Genomic DNA, 21304 nt, shown 5'->3' on the forward strand with positions numbered 1-21304 from the left:
TTTACCAGGTATGCCGACACACTATGGGTTGATCTTGTCTTAATGATAACAAATTAAACCTTGCATTTGATCATTGTCTTTTACGGCTAAAATCTGAAGATGCTCTTTTGCTTTTCATTCGTGTCAGAATTTTCAGTTTGAAGAGTGCACACATAAGAAAACAAGCATTAGTTTCAAAGTTAATTACGTGTTCTTTAATAATTTCTCTTATGTGTTTTCTATAAATTGGTCACTCTTTCCCTCTCCTTCCCCAGTAGTCATTTTTCTGCTCTCTGAGCAGAGTTGAGCCCTTTTTTTTCCAAATGGGAAGGTCATTCCATGTTCCTGATATCTTGGGAGGGGAAGATCCGAGCTGCACCCAGCGTTTATATAAGACTGCAGCATAGATTTGTTGTGCTGGTATTGGAGCTGTGTCCTAATACTTCCTGATTTTTCATTTGTCTCCTTATTGCTGTACCACACAGCCGTGATGAATAGCTCGGCAAGTTTTACTACTTTTCTCTCTGAAAGATCCTGCGGTTCTCCCTCCTCCCCCAACCAAGACTTCAGCAGAAATACAGAGAATGGATTTTTCTCTGCAAGTTTGCAAGCCTTATTTTACAGCTGAATGTGGGATACTTTAAAGGAGCGTTGCAGTGCTTAGTAAGCTGTTGTTTGGGGCTGCTGCATAGCTATTGTTATGAGTAATGGGGCCTGTAAGTAATGCTGATTTCTGCTAGCAGTAGAAATCAGAAATGGGGAATTGAACTCGATTGTATTGACATTCCTCCTTATGGTTACTACTTTGCTGCCTGGAGCCCACAGTGATAGTTAAAATCTTTGTTTGGTCTTAGGGTATTTCAGATAACGCTATGTAGCTGCTCATGCAGTTTGAACAGCACCAGATATATTCAACTATATCAGCAGTGAGGAGTAGAAATTATCGTTCTATCTAATAGGATGCTGGCTGTCACATTAGGATTCCAGGTGGCAAACATAGACCATCCAGTGACAAGATGTTTATATCTCCCTGCTGTTCCCTACTGGGAGGGGCTGTGGCTCAGAGCTAAACTACAAGAGACGAGTTACACGAGGACGCGCACATGAAGGGAGTCGCAGGGAAGCGGAGTTTTAAAAGACAGATTGGAAGGCTTTGTCAATTTCCCCTCTCCACAGAGCCCCCAAAGATCACTCCTCAAGGTTTGCTAATTTCCAATTTTTCTCCAGAAGACTCTTGGCAGTTTCACCGCCCCTTCTAGGAGGCAAAGAGGAAATTGAAAAAGCCTTCCATCTGTCTTTTAAAACTCGGCTCCCCGGCTAACATTGCGGCTCCCTTCACGTGTGCGTCCTCGTGCAATTCGTCTCTTGTAGTTTCGCTCTCAGCAACGGAGCAACTTCTCAGCAAACAGAAGGTCCCAGGTTCAGGTTCAATCCCTGGCATTGCCAGTTTTAAAAAAAGGTCAAGTGGTAAGTGGTGTGATGTGAAAAACCTCTACCTAAGCCCATGGAAAGCTGCTGCCAGTGAGAGTAAATACCAGCCTCGATGAATGATCTGATTCAGTATCCAAAGGCAACTGTATGTGTGTTCATCTGTATTGGGGGGCTTGTTTCTGATTCCTCGCATTCCCTGTCTTGTTTCTTCTGGCACTGAAGTTGCCAGACCTCCTGAAGGACACAGGGCTGGACTGGAGAGCGTAAAAGCCGAGTGGCTGGAGCTGTTGCAGATCTAGTTACACAGCCTGAAGCAAAGGACTTTTCAAAAATTTAACCTAAGCTTGCTTTGTTTCCACAGCTAAAGTTGGCCAATGGAGAAAGGTAACGATGCAGGATGACCAGGTATTTCATGTATTTCGTTGCAAAACCAACACACCTTTTCAACGGAGATCTTAAAAATAACTTCCATAAGATCTCTGTTTAAAAGGTGTGTTGGTTTTGCATCCACATGTTACGAGAGACTGTCTGTGTGCCGAGATGATAAATAACACCCCAAAAGCGAGCCTTACCTTGATTGCGAGATAGTACAGAGTCCGGTAGCATCTTTAAGACTAACCAACTTAGCATCTGATGAAGAGAGCTGTGGCTCTCAGAAGCTTATGCTACAACTGGTTCTAATAAACAGCTTTGTGGTGCTTAGAAAATCGGCCTTCCTGGCAGATTGAGAGACTAGCCAAGTTTGGATTGAGGGAATAGGATAATATAAAAGCACCCCCAAACTTTGAAAGGTGGTAAAAATGATTGCCTGTTTTTCAAAACCTCCTAAGCTAATGGCCATCACCATAGCTTGGAGCACTGCATGCTGCAAATGGTCTCTTTTGCTCGGACCCTATCGCCAACTGACTAGATTCATTAACCCAGCATTCTGGTGTTCCAAGAATCTTCACTAACCTGATGGCCTCTCTTAGGGCTAAACCAGAAGAGACACTTGGGAGAGGCCTGTGGCTAGAGCAGCCAATGCCTTTTTAAACTCAAATATCAGTATTTTAATTGTAGGTGAAATACAGGTGTGTTTTACAATACCATTATTTCCTTGCATCTCTTTCTTACGCCTCACTGTTTTGCTGGAGTTCCTGCGGCGACCCTCACAGCACTGAGGGTTAATTGATTGACTGGGGACAGTAGAATAAACGGATCATCTGTGCAAATCTTTGTTGCTTTCAGGCTCTGGTATTCATTTATTACAAACCTTAAAATACATTTTAAATTCCATTAGAGAAAAACAACCAAAGTCTGGAAGACTTTTAGTTTTAAAAAATTATTCTTCGGTGTCTCACAAGGACTTGCAATAACTTTTATCAACTTTTTCAGTGGCTGAGTCTAGGCAAATTAACTTTCAGGAATTCTTTGCTACTCACAGACACAGAAACAGTTACTTTAGCATAAAGAGAGTGTAAGAAGTTTGGACAGCAGACAAGAAATTACTTTTTTTTTTACAGGGTATTTTTTGTCTACACTTCATCTGTAACCATCAAAGGCTGCAGAAATAGTCCAGCTGTTCCCAGAATACACACAAGAATAAAAACCCACAGAAAAATGCGGTCAATCACCATGGCGACGTATTTCCAATCATCTTGAGTCTGAAAAACATAAGCAGTCAAATTATATAGAGGCCAGTATTTCTACATACTTAACCTACAGACACAATATTAGCAACTAACTTTGCATAATAGCAGGAGATCCTTTGAATTCACAAAATCAGCCTAAAGATGGGACGGTATGCATTAATATTGTGACTAAAGATGGGCATGAACTGGGGGGGAAATGAACCGTGTGGTTCATGGTTTGTCGCGTTTCACAAACCACGAACTTGCCCTGATTCACAAACTGGTTTGTTTGGTTCGTGAAAACATCACTTCCAGGTCAGCAAATCGTCACATCCTGCTCAGCAGAAGGTCTAGAAAGCCCGTCCCCTGTTGCCTAGGAAACTGATCGGTGCCAGGCTGTCTGCAGTGACGAACCGAAAAACGAACCAAAAAACTGGCCTAAAGTTCATGGAGGTTTGTCAGAAATGGGTTCTGAAGAACTGCCGGTTCGCAAACCATGAACCGGCCCAGTTCGTGCCAAACTTTGGTCCATATTTCGGTTCGTGCCCATTTCTAATTGTGACACATTGAAATAGTTCCCTACATATATAGCAAGCTACTAAGGGGTTAAATATGGACACTTCATTTCCCTCCTTACTCCAGCCTCAATGTACATACTCAAACTTATGAGTTGTCCTGTGTCTCGTTCACATTTCGTGCCCAAAGTACCAAAAGTCTTCTGTGTTTTGCTTAAGCTCCTCCTCTTCTCCTCCATATGCATATTTTGAAACACCAGAAGGTAACAGAGGAGCAACCTTGCCGGATCAGACCAGTGGTCTCGTCCAGTGTCCCCGACCCTTTAGGCCAAAGAGATGCCCCTAGAAGGCCTACACACGAGGCGTAAAGGTCAAAGTCTCCACCTGATGTTGTTCCCTAGCACTAGTAGATTTCCTGCCTTGAAAAGGCTTCTAGGTTGCTTTCACATTTCTGTGCTGCTCAGGCATTTCTTTGCTACTAGTAGAAGCTGTGATTCAATGTAGCACTTAAGAGGGCACTATAAAAATCAAGCTACACTTGTCTCTAAGGCAAGCTCCTACTGTATGTTTACTTGGAAGCAAGTCCTGTTCTGAAAGGGCCCCTCTACATTTTTGCTTCTCTCTGCTGAGTATTTTTGATGGGGGGCGAGAATGTTTAAACCCCCTTCCCTCAATACTGGGGCTCCCATCCAGTTTGTTCCATATAGCTGCATTTTAAGGCCCAATTCCACACTCGGAGTGTTCATCATGTTGCTCAACATGAAGTATAGTTTGGTCTAAGTGAGGTTTTGAGCCTGTGTTTGGGCCGTTGTGCCTCATCTTGCTCACATGACCGAATGCTCCTCCGTATGTACAAATCATATAGAACACTATGTTAGAAGGATGTGTCCTAACCCTGAAATGCTAGTTTTCTACATGGAAGGAAATGTTGTGTATGAGCCGTGCCTGTTTGCTGAAGCAGGTGGGGAAAACTAGGCTTCACCATTTTAAAAGTATGGCGAATAAAATCAGCTCTTACCTCTTTGGCTTCATTCTGCAGTCTCATGTTTTCTGCAATGTACTTAACGCTCTCGATCGCCTCCCTCATTTCCGGGGACAGAACTGAAAAGGGAAGCAGAGCGTCCACAGATTCGCAGCTGGAGCTCTGGGTCAAGTTGCTGTTCATCTTCACATATTTAATATGTTGACACTGACAACAGCCGCATGCCGCTCCTTGGCACGGGAACCCTTCTCTGCTGGACTTGGTTTCGGAGGTGCTGAGGGAGTTTAAGTGGGAGAGCTCAGCAGTGTAAAGGGATTTTGGCTTCGGCTCGTCGCCATCTTCGCCAGTCGGCCTCGTCATAAACATGATCCTCGGGAGAAAGTTAAGGAAAATGGTCTTCACCCACTCGGGCATGGTGTGCGTCCGGGGAGTCCTATAGTGTACATTCAGTACAAAGACGGTGATGACAATGGAGAGCGTGACGAATATCATAGTGAAGAGGAGGTATTCCCCTATCAGCGGGATCACCAGAGAGGTAGAAGGAATTGTCTCTGTTATCACCAGGAGGAACACGGTTAACGAAAGAAGGACCGAAATACACAGTGTGACTTTCTCGCCACAATCCGAGGGCAGATAGAAGACCAACACGGTTAAAAAGGAGATCAGGAGGCAAGGAATAATCATGTTGATGGTGTAAAACAAGGGCAGCCGCCTGATATAAAGTGAATAGGTGATATCTGTATAGACGGCTTCGCAGCAGTTGTACTTAATGTCATGTTTATAACCTGGCGCATTAATAATAGCCCACTCTCCACTTTCCCAGTAGTCCTTGAGGTTCATCATGGAGCCTACGAGAACCAAGTCTATCTCGGCTTTGTCATAGGACCAAGAGCCAAACTTCATGGTGCAGTTCTGGTAGTCAAACGGGAAGTAGGTCACGTCTATTTTACAGGAGCTCTTAAATATAGCCGGGGGCATCCAAGTTACGTTACCAGTGTAATTCAATATGGCCTTGGTTTTGTCATCCACTTGGAAGTCCCCGACAGCACTGCCAGAGAAACAAACACATTCGGATGTATCAGCAGTCGAACTGGCCGAGCTGTTTTGCTGTATCTGCCATATAACTGCAGTGGCCTACCTTGATGGGCGACTGAGAACGTATGTAGGGTAGTTAGGATAAGTATTTATTGGTGAGTATAATTCTCACTGTTTTTGATTTGGAAATGGTCTGCCAGTTATTTGGAAATGGTCTGTCAGTTATAGGCATCAATGAAAAGCATTTGGGAAAAACAATTTCTTAGCAGTTCTAAACTTGTTTGCATGCACGTGCTCGTGTTTTGAGAAATGTAGGGCATGGCAAGTGTACCATGCATGCTGTGATCCATTTGCATGCCTTGATTTCAAGGCATGTGAGAATTCCCAACTTGGAAATTGCCAGACCAGAGACCTTAGATAGGGTGGAGAGCTAGGCTATTGCTTTGTCAAAATGTGCATATATGTACCAATTTGCCTACACAGCTGTTTTTTTGAGTGCCTCTCTTGAGAAAGGCACATGGCACAGGTGCAAAACAGACCATCTTCTCCTAATACTCTCAATTTTAAAATTATGAGCAAAAGAAAGTTGGCGGGGTGGGCGCAGAATTTCCCCTTGAACACATGCAGCCATTCCAAGCTAGGTAAGTGTGTTTTCCAAGCCTATTGTTCCTGAATGTTGATGTTATCAGTAATATTTTGTAGTGGGGTGGGGGGAGATCTGCAGTGTCAGCTGGGATCCATGGATTAAGTCCCATCTTCTCCACTGAACCATAAATGTTTAGCAAACTAAACAACGACAGTGCTATGGTATGCTGTAAACAAAAGTCAGGTTGCATTCATCAGATGGTAGCTATTGAAAGTGACTGATCGCACCCGACATTTACAAACCAACTAGGAACTGTTCTGAGCCTCCGATTGGTCACTAATAGTCAAAATGGCTTAGCTGGATTAATACAAGTGACAAATTCAAATTTGCAATGGTGACTCTTCCTTCTTGCGGTTGTTTGCGTCCCTTCTTAAGATTGCCTTTTGTGCATACTTCCTTTTTAGAGCTTGCTCTATCTTTGCCTCTTTCAGCCTGTGCAAGGGATGAACTGAATACTCCAGTTGCTCCCAAGACAGACAGCTAAATTTACCATCCCTTGGAGAGATTGCCTGTTCTGACCTGTCCTCCTTCCAATCAAAAAAGGCTGCCAGAAAATTAGAAATCTGAAAAACGTGCTGCTCTGATAGCTGCCAATTCTTGCTCTTATAGGCTCAAAAATAAAACTTGATGAGTACAAGAATAACGTAGTCTCAGTCATAACTCAAAGAAAAAGCATGCTTTGACTATCAGAAACCGGGCAAACGCTGTCCTAGCAGCATAACCGGATCATTACAGACTCTAATAGTAAAGCTAATACAATCTCTTAGGAATTATATGAACAGCTTTTCATTGCCTTCCCCCCCCAAAAAGGGCATTTAGCAAGTAAAAGTTATAGATCAGCAGACAATTTTGAACACAGATGGGCCAATCCCCCAGCATATCCTGTTAAGAGTATTTCAGACAATAGATCAGGGAAAGACTTCTCTCTTCCCAGGACTTTGGAGATCTGCTGCCATCAGAACAGGCTAATAACTTGTCCGTTGGGCTAGATGGACCAACAGCCTGAGGGCTTTGTATTCCCAAACTAAGTGACAGGAATTACTGAACCTTTGAAAGTGTGGAATCCTTGAATTACATTCTGCATTAAGTTTTTTCGCAGCTGAGATGTTATAATCTTACTTGTTATATAATACGATATCTGGCTTCCAGATCTTATGTGACGGCACTCTAATAAACCGGACGCCTCCGTAGTCCTCTGGATTCCACTTGAGCTTGTAATCATTCCAAATCTAATCACAGCAGGGGAAAAAATCAAATAGTGTTATAGATTTCATGTAAATGGTATCTATTAGGCTCCCAGTAACCATTTTTGCACTATGCACAAACTTCTTGTGTTCATACGGTGTATAATTACTGGCCAACTGTTGGACTCGCAAAATGTATGATGTTAAAACCTGATCTCACCCCAGAGGCATTTAGAATTTTGGAGCAGTTTAGCAGAAGTGAGCTCCAAAATCTCTTTAAGTACTTTGCACGATGTCAATAGAGCTTCGGGTTGCTCCTGATCTATAATTTATTTAATGCAAGCAAACCCATAACCACTAGGTGTCAGAAACGCATCAATAGCAGACAAACACCAGCTCCTGGGATTCTCATTTGCTGTGCTTCAGCATATAACGATGGGCTTTCCTCCTTCAAAAGTCAGATGGAAGACATGGAGAAATTATTTGGGGGGGGGATGCTAAGACAATCCTATCCTGTTTGGTTCTGTGCTGAGAGGGTTTGCTACTATATTGCTTTGTTGGTGCGGAAGCTGTTTTCAGGAAAGTATGAGAGAAAATCTGTGCTTCCATTCAGCTAGACAATGGATACTTTTGAACATTTCCTCTCATCAGGAGTTTGAGACAGGTTGAGGGGAGAAGCTGTGCCTGCATAACTTTTGGCTTTTCTAGGCCTTTTAAAGGGAAAGCCCCCAGTTCTTTTTGGAATATGGGTTCAGGTGGGTAGCCGTGTTGGTCTGTTGTAGAAGAGCAAAATCTGGGTCCAGCAAAGACAAACTAGATTTCCAGGATATGAGCTTTTGAGAGTCAGAGCTTCCTTTGTCAGATGACGAAGGTATCTGATGAAGGGAGCGCTGACTCTCGAAAGCTCATACCCTCAAAATCTAGTTGGTCTAAGGTGGTCCTGGACCCGAATCTTGCTCTTTTGGAATATAGTTGCTCTTCTCTGAGCATCCATTTACTGTCTAAATCAGCTCTCAAAGATCAGACAGCACAGTTTTTCTGTCTTTCTCTCTGCGTTGTTTCTCAGTAGGGATGTGCGTTTCGGCATTCAGAATGCCGAAAGAATGCCGAAACAAAAGTGTTTCGGCTTCTTTCGGGGAATGCCGAAACGTTTCGGGGAATGCCGAAACGTTTCGGGTAGCCGAAAGAAAAAAGCCGAAACGTTTCGGGATTCTTTCGGCTTTCTTTCGGCTTTTCTATGGGAAAATGCCTCTGTCTTCCAGGACGTCTGGAGGAGGCATTTTCCCACCGAATAAGCCCAAAATTGGTGGGGACCTTCCTCTAACCCTTCTCTAACAACCACCCAAGTTTCAGACAGATTGGACTTTGGGGGGCCATGTTATGGCCCCCCAAAGCAGGTCCCCCCATCCTCCCATAAGAAAGCGAAGGAGCAGCATATTGTTAGCATGCTGCTGCTGATCTTTCTTCATTATTTCCTATGGGGAAAAAATGAAGAGGCAGGCTTCCTTTGCCAGGGGTGGCATTTTGCATGCAAAATGCCCCCCAGCCCTCAGGGGCCCTTCTCCCACCCCTCCTCCCACCCCCCACCAAGGCTCAGCCTGCTCCCACTTGGGGGGGGCCATTTCATGGCCTCCCCAAGTAGGTGCTCTAATCTCTACCACTGACAGCTGGGGGAGGCTTGTGTTGCCAGGGGTGGCATTTTGCATGCAAAATGCCCCCCAACCCTCTGGGGCCCTTCTCCCACCCCTCCTCCCACCCCCCACCAAGGCTCAGCCTGCTCCCACTTGGGGGGGCATTTCATGGCCTCCCCAAGTAGGTGCTCTGCTCTCATCTCTACCACTGACAGCTGGGGGAGGCTTGTGTTGCCAGGGGTGGCATTTTGCATGCAAAATGCCCCCCAGCCCTCTGGGGCCCTTCTCCCACCCTTCCTCCCACCCCCCACCAAGGCTCAGACTGCTCCCACTTGGGGGGGCCATTTCATGGCCTCCCCAAGTAGGTCCTCTCAGCTCCTAAAGTCCACCCCTTACAGCCCCACACAAACCCAATTCCCCCCCAGCTGCCACACACAGACCCAAATCCCCACATTAGCCCCTCACAGACCCAAATCCACCCCCACCTGCCCCACACCCATAACCCCAGGAACAGGCTGGCAAAGGCCAGCCCTCTCCCTTTGTTCCCTATGCTGGGAACTTCTAAACTCTCTTTCCCTGGGCAATTCTGCACAGCCCAGGGGTGCCACAATGGTGGGCACACTTCTGAGTGCCAGCTGGTCCCTGTGAAAGAGCACCTGAACCACAGACACCCTCCCTCAAATTCCCCCACCACCTACAGAGATGGCTGGCCAGCCAGCCCCATTGTTCCCTATGATGGGAACCAACTGCACAACAAAGAATAAAACAAGAACAACACAAAATAAAGTTTTAAAAAAATTATATTCTCCCTTCCAAAGTACAAGTAGGCAAAGCATTATGACACATTACACCAGCAGTCCCCCACACAGAAAAATTAAAACAAAACTCACTTAACATCAGAGAATCACAAAGCATGATTCCTGTCAAAAACACTTTATTTCTTGAACAGCTTTAGGTTACACAGCAGGGGGGAACACCAAAGGGCATGGCAGCACTATCTTACACAAAAATAACACAACTCACTTCACATCAGAGAATCACAAAGCACAATTCCTGTTAAAAACACTTTATTTCTTGAACAGCTTTAGGTTACACAGCAGCGGGGAACACCAAAGGGCATGGCAGCACTATCTTACACAAAAATAACACAACTCACTTAACATCAGAGAATCACAAAAACACAATTCCTGGCAAAAACACTTTATTTCTTGAACAGCTTTAGGTTACACAGTAGGAGGGCACAACAGGGCATGAGAGCAATGTACTGCAAAAAATAATACAACCCACTTCACCGTTTTTGACAGCAATTGTGTTTGTGTGATTCTCTGATGTGAAGTGAGTTGTGTTATTTTTGTGTAGTACACTGCTTTCCTGCTCTGTGGTGCCTTCCTAAAGCAGTTACAGAAATAAAGTGCTTTTGACAGCAATTTTTTGGGGTGATTCTTTAATGTGAAGCGAGTTGTGTTATTTTTGTGTAAGATAGTGCTGCCATGCCCTTTGGTGTTCCCCCCTGCTGTGTAACCTAAAGCTGTTCAAGAAATAAAGTGTTTTTGACAGGAATCATGCTTTGTGATTCTCTGATGTTAAGTGAGTTTTGTTTTAATTTTTCTGTGTGGGGGACTGCTGGTGTAATGTGTCATAATGCTTTGCCTACTTGTACTTTGGAAGGGAGAATATAATTTTTTTAAAACTTTATTTTGTGTTGTTCTTGTTTTATTCTTTGTTGTGCAGTTGGTTCCCATCATAGGGAACAATGGGGCTGGCTGGCCAGCCATCTCTGTAGGTGGTGGGGGAATTTGAGGGAGGGTGTCTGTGGTTCAGGTGCTCTTTCACAGGGACCAGCTGGCACTCAGAAGTGTGCCCACCATTGTGGCACCCCTGGGCTGTGCAGAATTGCCCAGGGAAAGAGAGTTTAGAAGTTCCCAGCATAGGGAACAAAGGGAGAGGGCTGGCCTTTGCCAGCCTGTTCCTGGGGTTATGGGTGTAGGGCAGGTGGGGGTGGATTTGGGTCTGTGAGGGGCTAATGTGGGGATTTGGGTCTGTGTGTGGCAGCTGGGGGGGGGAATTGGGTTTGTGTGGGGCTGTAAGGGGTGGACTTTAGGGGCTGAGAGGACCTACTTGGGGAGGCCATGAAATGGCCCCCCAAGTGGGAGCAGTCTGAGCCTTGGTGGGGGGTGGGAGGAAGGGTGGGAGAAGGGCCCCAGAGGGCTGGGGGGCATTTTGCATGCAAAATGCCACCCCTGGCAACACAAGCCTCCCCCAGCTGTCAGTGGTAGAGATGAGAGCAGAGCATCTACTTGGGGAGGCCATGAAATGCCCCCCCAAGTGGGAGCAGGCTGAGCCTTGGTGGGGGGTGGGAGAAGGGCCCCAGAGGGTTGGGGGGCATTTTGCATGCAAAATGCCACCCCTGGCAACACAAGCCTCCCCCAGCTGTCAGTGGTAGAGATTAGAGCACCTACTTGGGGAGGCCATGAAATGGCCCCCCCAAGTGGGAGCAGGCTGAGCCTTGGTGGGGGGTGGGAGGAGGGGTGGGAGAAGGGCCCCTGAGGGTAGGGGGGCATTTTGCATGCAAAATGCCACCCCTGGCAAAGGAAGCCTGCCTCTTCATTTTTTCCCCATAGGAAATAATGAAGAAAGATCAGCAGCAGCATGCTAACAATATGCTGCTCCTTCGCTTTCTTATGGGAGGATGGGGGGACCTGCTTTGGGGGGCCATAACATGGCCCCCCAAAGTCCAATCTGTCTGAAACTTGGGTGGTTGTTAGAGAAGGGTTAGAGGAAGGTCCCCACCAATTTTGGGCTTATTCGGTGGGAAAATGCCTCCTCCAGGCGTCCTGAAAGACGGAGGCATTTTCCCCCCCAAAAAACCCGAAAGAATGCCGAAAGAATGCCGAAAGAATCCCGAATCCCGAATCCCGAAAGAGATTCTTGTTTCGGCTTTCGGCTTTAACGGTAGAGAATCTTGTTTCGGGTAATCCCGAAACAAGAAAGCCGAAAGTTTTTTCCTTGCACACCCCTATTTCTCAGTGAAGAAAATTCATATGGTTTCGCAGCTGATTGAAGAGACAAGTGACAAAGACGATAATGTCATAAAAAGAATAGTAATATGTCTGGTGCTGTCACCCTTGTATTTCCTGTTCTTCAAGTTCCCTGCCTAACTCAATGGAAGGCACATTCATATGCTCATATGATCTCATTGCAGAAATTAAATTATGAGGCAGCTGAGACAGTATAATTCTGTTGATTATGAAACCAAAGCTTAATAAATCATCCTGAAAAATTGGTTCAAATTTGACTTGATTCACAAGTAATGAATGCAGATTTTTAAAAAGTCTTTGGTCTTTGGTTCTGCCGCAGTCGCTTTGCTCATCTGGACAGGGCCTTCTGCAATTGCCACCCTGCCGTTGGGCATAATCAACAGCTGCCCACACATGTCCTTTCTCTGTGGTAGCCCCCACCTTATGGAATGGCCTGACTGAGGTCAAGAAACTCCCATTTTCCCAGCTTTCCACAAACTATGCAAAACTGAATTATTCAGGAGAGCTTTCTACCCAGATTATAAGACTGTGTCATAAGAAGTAGCTCAGAGAGATGCATTGACAGGAGCAGGGATTATACGCTATTCTGTTGGGTACTGTCTGCTAATGTGGACATGCGCCTACTAGGGAGCTTTCCACATTGCTAAACATGCCGTGTAAATTAGTTATGCTTTTTTCCAGAAAGATTTCATACCTGTGCTCGGCTTTATGCTTGTTTTTCAAATTTGCTGCTAACATACCATATTGTATCTCTTTCTCCTAACAGTTGTTCATTATTGTATTCTGCTCAGTGAATGTCCTAGCTGTTGTATTTTCACTTGCATTATGTAATCCGCCTTGGATCTCAGCAAGAAAGCCATACTATAAATAAATAATTAAAAATAAGACAGCCCCGCTGTTACGGAAGTGATTGCAAATGCAAAATCTGAGTGGATGTTCAGTCCTGTGTTGCACTATAGTTTTCCAAGGAATCAAGCACATGCTGAACACGGTATGACTTGAGTGTTTTACAGGACTCTACCCATTGCTCATGAATGGTTAAAACATCTGTTTGTTTCATAGCCAAAATGGATGTGATGTTGAGGGGTGGGTATCCAGCTTGATGCGGGGGTGGGGGGAGAAGTGTAGTCATGGTGCAGAGAAGGGGGTAAAACCCTCCTTCCTCTCTACCATGGCCCCAGTCCAGAGCCCAGCCTTCCATGGTAACTAACAGCAGTAAACAAAACAAAGGCAATCCGTAGATTCTTCAGTTTGACCTCAGAACATGTCATGAAGTACACAGGCTGAAGAAAACCCCGTTTCTTTCATCCTTTTGCTAAGAAATTATGGAAACGTTTCCTCAATTTTTTGTTGAGCTGGCACCTGTGAATGTGAAATATCTTTCCAGTCTTGAACGTGTATGAATGTAATAAGGAATACAGCTCAAAGGGCAGGGGAGCCTTGTTCTGTTCTTATTCCACCCCCTCCCCAAAAAACCACTCAAGTATCTGCAGCATTGGGTGGAGTTCAGCCTTTGAGAAATCTGTGCATGTCGTACTTACATGTCTCAGCCATAAATTGGTCTCCATAATCTGATTCACTTCATCCTGGGGAGAAAAAATAGTAAGTGGATCTGAAATCGTTCTCCGTGCAGGGAAAATAAAGGCCTCTTTCTTTCTTATTACTTCTTGATTTACGTAGTTTATAGTCAGCCTTTCTCACTGAGACTCAAGGTAGATCGCACAGTATAAGTCAATTATATCAGCGTGCCGAAGATCTTGTGCAGGGGGGAGCTGGTCAGGCCAAATTTTGTTTTTGAATTCCGGTCAGCTTGCCAGAAATGCACCCCCCCACACACACACACATGCCTTTTACATTTTTGACAGCTTTTGCGGTCGACTCTACCCCAAACCACATAAAAGCCACTAGGCTCTACTCCGGAGTTGCTCAGGGCAGCACTGCTATTCTAGACTTGACCCAGCTGCCAGAACTTTTTGTTTTTTGGAGCTGGGAATGCTACCCAATTGGCACTTCATATCCTCAGCCTCCATCATGCCCCCTTCTACTCACCACCTTTACCAGTTGTGACAGGGACACCTCGAACCAAATAATGACGGGGTCGGACACATTCTCCACAGGCCTGATAATGTTATTGTAATTTGCAAACAGTTCTTCGTAGAGCCGGTGCTCAGCTTCGGAACAGCCGCCGCCTAAAAGAGAGACGGGAAACAAAAGGAAAAACATCAGCCAACATCTTGGCTTAGGGGTCCTCAACAACCTAGGAAGCTTCACATCCGCAACCATCATTTCCAGTGAAAATTAAATCACAAGCTATTATCTTTCTGCAGCTGCACTCATCCTTTTCCTCCATACATGCAGGAGGCAGACGCAAATGAAGCTGAAGAAAGTAGTCCAGAGATCCTTACTCAAACAGTCCTGGACCCAATTGGATTTCTTAATGCCCACATGCTACTGGAAGAAAGGTCAGGCCTTTGTGTAAGCACATGAGATGGTGTGCATTTAAACTATAGAATGAATGTGACATGGAAGGGCCAGTCTTGGTTTATTTGTGTTTTCACTTGCCTGTAAGCGAAAGTAAAATTGGAGCCAACTTGTCTTAATACTACCCATGGCTTAAAAAATGGGAGGGGGAGGGCAGAAGAAGTTTGCATCATATTGTTATAGGTAAAGGATATATAGTTTCAAGATTCACCGTTGCATTTCAGTTATCTGACGAAGGGAGCTCTGACTCTTGAAAGTTCATACCTTGGAAATCTTGGTCTTTAAGGTGCTCCTGGACCGGAATCTTCCTCTTCTGCTACAGACCGACATGGCTACCCACCTGAAACTTTATCCTAATATTTGTATTTGTGGCAATTCTAGCTTTCTAAAGAATAGGTTTAATTCCCTAAAATACAGCTGAATTTCTGCAGTACATGCAAACTCTCCAAACTTTGTGTGTATGGTAGTGTAGACCTCCCCAAACGGGTGGGAATGATCCATGAAGGTCTTGGGGTCTGTGAAGTTATAAGGAAAGAAACTCATGAAGAAATTAACAAAGCATGCATTTGAGGGGGGAACCCTCCAAACTTCATCGGAACCACACACTCGTTCTGCGATAAGCAGAAACCATTTGACTTGAATGTTTTCTATTAAGGCCCACAGAGAGAAGCTGATCAAAATGCTTCTGGCATGGTAAAATTCCTGATGTTGGGATGACTCCAAAGAACATGCATGCAAAGTGTTTCCTCTTGCTAGTGGCAGCAGGCAGCGGCCAATTTTTACAGTTGAGGGCAGTTCCTCACACTCACGGGATGCTGTTCCAAGAGGAAACCCAATATACGTAGGATTTTGTGGAGTCAAATGCTGAAAGAGGGACTTAAAAGTCCCTGTCGACAAACAGATGTAATCGTATGCTTCTCTGCGCCCAAACAATTATTATGTGAACGTTGTTTCTGTGATACACCAGTATATTTGGAGTAGGACTTCTGTAGCATGGTCTTTGCTTTCGGTTGAGTGTTCACACGTTTTAACTTTATGGAACGTTTTGAAGCGGAACGGTTTTTTTTTAAATAACAGTGAACCAATTATAGCTACATATTTATTTTTAATTTCATCTTGTGCTTCTTCCAAGCAGCTCAGGAGGTGTGCGTAGTGCCTCCCAGATGCTCCTCCTCGTATATAACTCCCCAAGCTTCCTGATTTCCAAACTGAGGATGCGTGCAGAAGAACTTACTTTAAAAGGTGGATCAAAACAGGTTTACGATGGTCTGGAAACGTTTTGCTATTCTTTGGGGTTAGATTAGAGAGTGTGTGTTTTCGTGCTGGTAGACTAATGCACTGTGGAAGCAGTGGGGGGACTGTTATGCCGTGGCCCAGTTCAAAACATGGCATGGACCCCAAACCACATCACTCCAGTGATTATAGCCCTCTGAACACGTGCAATTTGGTTGTATTTCTAACATGCGACCAGCCAGTGAGAAATAGCAGAGTTTGGTTGCTCCTCTGCACACATCCTGTAAGGCGGACCTTCAGATTTTTCCCAGAGCAGACCAGCCAACTCAAAGTACCTTCCTAGAAACTCAGCACAGCGATGCCTTCCATTTTCACATCTAGTCTCATGTTCCAAATTCCTGCCTCTCTTAACAGTCTCTCGGTTAATTGATATTTTATACTGTAACAGAAACACCACAAATATTTGTTTAGATGATTTCTTAAATTTCTATGCCAGCCAAAAGGAAAAAGAGGGGGGGAAAGCACTTCCCAGACATCATATATAAAATGCCACAATATTTACTCTCAGATGAGTTTTATATATTGCTGACACTTAGCAGTCAGCCTTCACAAGTTCAAGCGGCATACGGTTTTAAAATCTCTTCTCTGCTTGCTTGGCAGAGAGAGAACTGCAGTTAGCTTCTTGCTGCCAAAAGGAGGGAGTTCGATTATTAATCTGGAGCTAATTTATACAGAAATGTTTAACCTTACAAAGATGGCCTTTCAAAGAAGAGGGCTTTTTACCCTCACAGAAATTTAACATGTTAGTTTTGCAGAAGGGTTTATTAATAACCCGCAATTACATTTATAGGCATGTAATGATTTCCTCAGCATAAATAGTTCTGGCTGTATTTCTCATTCTTGACCTTTGTTGGCCTGAGTCCCTGACAAGCTGACCCCCAAGCAAACTATATTCTTTTGGAGTCGAAGTCAAATTTCTCATACTGTGCTTGCCCTCCCTCCCAAACAATTCAGTTTTGGAAACTGAAATTCTGGGTCCAGTAGAAATCAGGAGTGTTTATTCAGAACATCTCTGAATGGTTTACAAATGGTATGACGGTTTCTGCCCTTTGCTACTCTGTAGAATTTTCACATGCACAAAAATCACTCATCAGTTCCTTGGGAAATTTACAAGAACCACTTGGCTTTCCCAAGACAGCCTGTTTGCTTTCAGGAGGAGAGATCACAAACAGGCACAGCCCGCAAATGAATCTGAATTTTACAGCACGCTGTCAAATACATAATACTGATTCAACTTCAGCGGTGTTCCGTGCCAGGGCTGGGTGCTTGTAATAACCTCCCACCCTCTCCCGCTCTGCCAAAAGGTGAAAGGTTTTCTTACCTTTAAGGAAGAAGTAAATAGCTACCCAGCGAAGCAGCTGAACAGTTTTCCCCATTGTGTTTTGATTCACCACTCATCCAGAGAGCCAGCTGGAGACAGGTTAGCTGGCAGCATCGCACACAGACCTGCAAAAGAGACAGCCTGAATTCTGACGGATGCAGTGCTGGCAATGGGCAGACAGCAGGACCCTGAGAAATAGTTGGATTCTGGAAAGCTGCCTGAATAAGTGCAGCCCTGCCCCTTTTCCAGCAGTCCACATTGAGAGAAGAGAATCTTGCACGAAATAAGTGTGTAGTGGCCATAATAAGCGTGGAAGCACTCTTCAGCCCCCCTTACCCCTGCAAGCAGGGGAAAAAGGGGGGGCACCCACTGATGCATACGCAAAGCCGGTAATCTGATAACATTAAGAGCTTTTGCAATTGGCTGCGTGCGCAGGTTCTGAATTGTCCTCTCCACTTCGTGCCAAGCCGTTCAAACAGGTCCAGTTTAATGAAAATGGGATAATTGAATCGTGCACGAAATGGATATTGACACAAGAGAGGCTTGAGTTTTCACACGGCATCCTCCGAAGAACAAGCCCTTGGGAGCAGAGGTTGACTGTCAGACACCGTTAATGAATTAGCGGACACAGGGACTAGATGCGGATAGTTTTTTTTAAAAAAAAAAACAGTTGAGGCAGAATTAGAGAAAGTAAGAGGGAGGAAGAGCTCGGCTGCTCCCTGAAGCTTTTAACCCAGGCCTAGGGTAGACGTGGCGTCCGGAGCTTCCTTTTCAACATGGAAACTGCCAGGGCACGGATCTGCCGGGAAGTCACAACATGCAGCTTGGAAGCCATTCTGATCCTAGAAGCTGGTTGCTCAGCAGTAAGGGGGAAGCACTTGGAACCATTCAGAAGTAAGGTTGCTGCATGCTGAGTTGGACTATCGACCCAGCTTAGAATTCTTTCCTCCGACTGGCAGCAGTTCCTGGTCCTCTGGCAGAGAAAGGACCTTCCCGGTATCTGCTTGCTGAGATCGTTTCAGTGTGGACACCAGAGATGGAACGAGGCCCTTCTGCATGAAAAATACGTGCTCCGCTACAGAGACAAATCTTGGCCCATCCAGCTCTCGTCTGTCTGCTGTGACTCTCTGAAGTCCCAGGTGGAGAAAGGGCCCCAGACCATCCTGAGATCCTTTGGATCAGTGTCTTTATGGGACACTGCTTAGGGACCCGAGGCCCACAATGCAATAGGGTCCATGTACACATTACAAAAGTCCTCTGTTGGAGAGAGGTCTTTTTATCCACATGCAATGCGAATATTGTGCTTCCCAGATGCAAACCGGCTCTTCTGATTGTGCCTGCATCAGGCGGGGAGAAGTGGCTGTAGCCTTCCCCCCGCCCCACCCCTGTTTTCCAGTCCTCAACCCACTCTGTGGAGCTACTGTAGGCTCCCTTGAGAAACTTACATGGAGCGATGCAATAACGTGATTTTTACAGCTGAGCAAATAGATCTACGTATCAATATGGGGGCATGAAAACAATGCGGGAAGGAGAGAAAACTAGAAAGATAAAATGACAGGATATGTGGCAATGGCAAAATTAACAAATTATATAAATAGAAGACCTATCAGAGAATTCGAAAAGAAATAGGAAAATTACTTTGCCTATTGTAGATAAAGAGGAGAAATAAAAGATAAGAATAAATAATGACAGAGGTTATTGAAACATTGTTTATTTTAAGTCTTAAACTTTCCGAAATGGAAACATATATTGTTTAATTTGATTAGTTTAGTATAGTTATGCTACATCTGACACATGCATCTGACGAAGAGAGCTGCGGCTCTCGAAAGCTTATGCTACAATAAAGTTGGTTAGTCTTAAAGATGCTACTGGACTCTACTATTTTGCTACTACAGACTAACACAGCTAATTCCTCTGGATCTTTAGTATAGTTAGTGTAGTTTGGGGCATTGTAGTTTAGTATTGCCAGAACTGAAATGGTGTGTTCTGTGCTATTGGTTTGGAGGTAGGAGAGGTACAGCGGCAAATATTGTTAAATACTTTATAATAATATTTTCGGTGTTTGGTTTAATAGCAAGAAATAGTGGAAGAGAGAGGAAATGTCTCTGGGAATGATTGTTGTGGGCTTGAACATGATATTCAAATGATGTGTGGTGATTGTGCTCTAGATAATCTGTGTAAAGCGTATCTTAATCTTCCCCCAGTGTAATGGGTATTTCTGTTTTTCCTTATTTCTTTCTGTATCACCTTTGTTGTTTAGAAAATAAAAAAAATCCAGAAAAGAAAAGAAAAGAATGGCAGGGTGGGTGGGGCTGCAACCACTTTTCCATAAATGCTGTGGCCACAAACAGAGCTGGTGTGTGTGTGGGAGGAACAAAACTCCCATCTCACAAGTGATGCAAAATCTTTGTGTTGTTCCTCAATAAAGACTTTGCAATATGTAGATAGCACCAAAGGCATCAGTCCCTGGGCCCTCTTGTTCAGTGTTGGCTGACAGCAGCTCTTCAGGGACTCAGGTAGAGAGATTCCCCCAACACTAGCCAACCTATGATCCCTTCACTCGAGATCCCACGATCCGTTTTCTCATCATTGTTCTGTAAAGCACCATTCACATTAATAATACTATATGAATAATAGCAGGATTTGAGTCCAGTGGCACCTTTGAGACCCACAAGATTTTCAAGGTATAAGCTTTTGAGAGTCAGAGCTCCCTTATCTGAATCAGTCGTAAATCTGATTTGCAATGGTGATACTTTTAGATGGGCTTTTTTTCTGGGAAAAGAGGTGGGGGAACTCAGTGGGTTGCCAGCACAGGGGGCAACTCTTGGCAGGAGGAGTTGCCCCTGGCACCACATGTGCGCACGCAAAGTGCGCGCACGCTCCCAGGACCAATGATGTCACTTTGGGTCAGCTGGAACAAGGGGGGAGTTTTTAAAAGTTTAAATCGCTCTTGGTGAAAATGGTCACATGGCTGGTGGCCCCGCCCCCTGATCTCCAGACAGAGGGGAGTTTAGATTGCCCTCACGCAGAGGGCAATCTAAACTCCCCTCTGTCTGGAGATCAGGGGGCGGAGCCACCAGCCATGTGACCCTTTTCAAGAGGTTCCGGAACTCTGTTCCACCGCGTTCCCGCTGAAAAAAAGCCCTGCTTTTAGTGTTGTTGGGGAAGTGTTATGGAGAAACCCAGTGTGGTGTAGTGGCTGTGCATGACGGACTAGGACTGAGTGAAGACCCAGATTCAAATCTCCACTCGGTGACCTCGGACTACTCATCCAAAGTTAATTCACAAGAATGTTGGGAGGCTACGACAAGAAGGGAGAATCACATATATAGCCCTGAACTCCTTGGAGGGAAAGGTGGGATAAAAAAGGGCAAGGTAAATAGTTCAGGAGAGTCATTTGTAGGGCTTTGATATGGGTTGTGCTTGATGGTGAACAATGGCCAATGACGGGTGGTTGGCTGTTCTAGGAAGCCAAGTTTGTGCCAGTGCAGGGTTGCCATTCTCTGGGTGGAGCTGGCAATCTCTCGGAACTACAGCTGATCTCCGGATGACAGAGATAATTTCCCCTGGAGAAAATAGCTGCTTTGGGGGGTGTATTCTATGGCATTATACCCCTCTGAGTTCTCTCCCCAAACTCCTCCCTCCCCAGGCTCCACCTCCAAAATCTCCAGGAATTACCCAAGCCAGAGCTGGCAACCCTAGTTGCCAGTGCCACCTGAGTGGGGGGGGTCCCCTTTTGTCTGTGTGTGAGGAGAAATTCATTAGATATGAAGTCTCTTCTGTATTTGAGGAGACTTGAAAAAAGAAGCCGTTTCGGGATTCCCATTTGGGAAGAATGGATAGGCGCTGCTTAGAATTTGGTTATGTTTTTCTGCCTGTATTCTGGAAAATTTACCCAACGTGCGCCTTTGGAAATAAGCAAAGGGCACTCTTGCCACAATCCCGCTAGCGCCAGTGTGCACAGAATCAGGTTTCTGAATGCCTATTGATAGTGGCTCAGAGGCAGACCGTGCGCTTTGCATGGAGAAGACTCCAGGCTCAAGCATCTCTGGTGAAAGGTTCTTAGGCACTCGACACTGTGGGCCAAGCTACACATGACGAATGACACTTGAACAGCAAGTGTATTTCTCCCTGTTCACTTGCCCTCCACTCAATCCA

General features: G+C 45.1%; 1 protein-coding gene across 2 annotated transcripts; it reads right to left on the reverse strand.

The window, feature by feature from the left end:
• Positions 1-2679: 2679 nt before the first annotated feature.
• CHRNA3 (cholinergic receptor nicotinic alpha 3 subunit) lies at positions 2680-17296 on the reverse strand. 2 transcript variants are annotated; one of them, XM_055002969.1, is made up of 6 exons: positions 17147-17296; positions 14101-14240; positions 13593-13637; positions 7318-7427; positions 4554-5565; positions 2680-3053 (listed from the first exon to the last, which is right to left on the reverse strand). In XM_055002969.1, exons 1-6 carry the CDS (start codon positions 17199-17201, stop codon positions 2925-2927), a joined length of 1491 nt encoding a protein of 496 aa, XP_054858944.1. In that variant the 5' UTR covers positions 17202-17296; the 3' UTR covers positions 2680-2924. The 2 variants fall into 2 exon arrangements, with proteins under 2 accessions (XP_054858944.1, XP_054858945.1); XM_055002970.1 differs by lacking the exon at positions 17147-17296 and adding an exon at positions 16101-16171.
• Positions 17297-21304: the final 4008 nt, after the last annotated feature.

The sequence above is a fragment of the Eublepharis macularius genome, chromosome 18 (genome assembly GCF_028583425.1).
Source record: "Eublepharis macularius isolate TG4126 chromosome 18, MPM_Emac_v1.0, whole genome shotgun sequence".
Taxonomy (NCBI): Eukaryota; Metazoa; Chordata; class Lepidosauria; order Squamata; family Eublepharidae; genus Eublepharis; species Eublepharis macularius.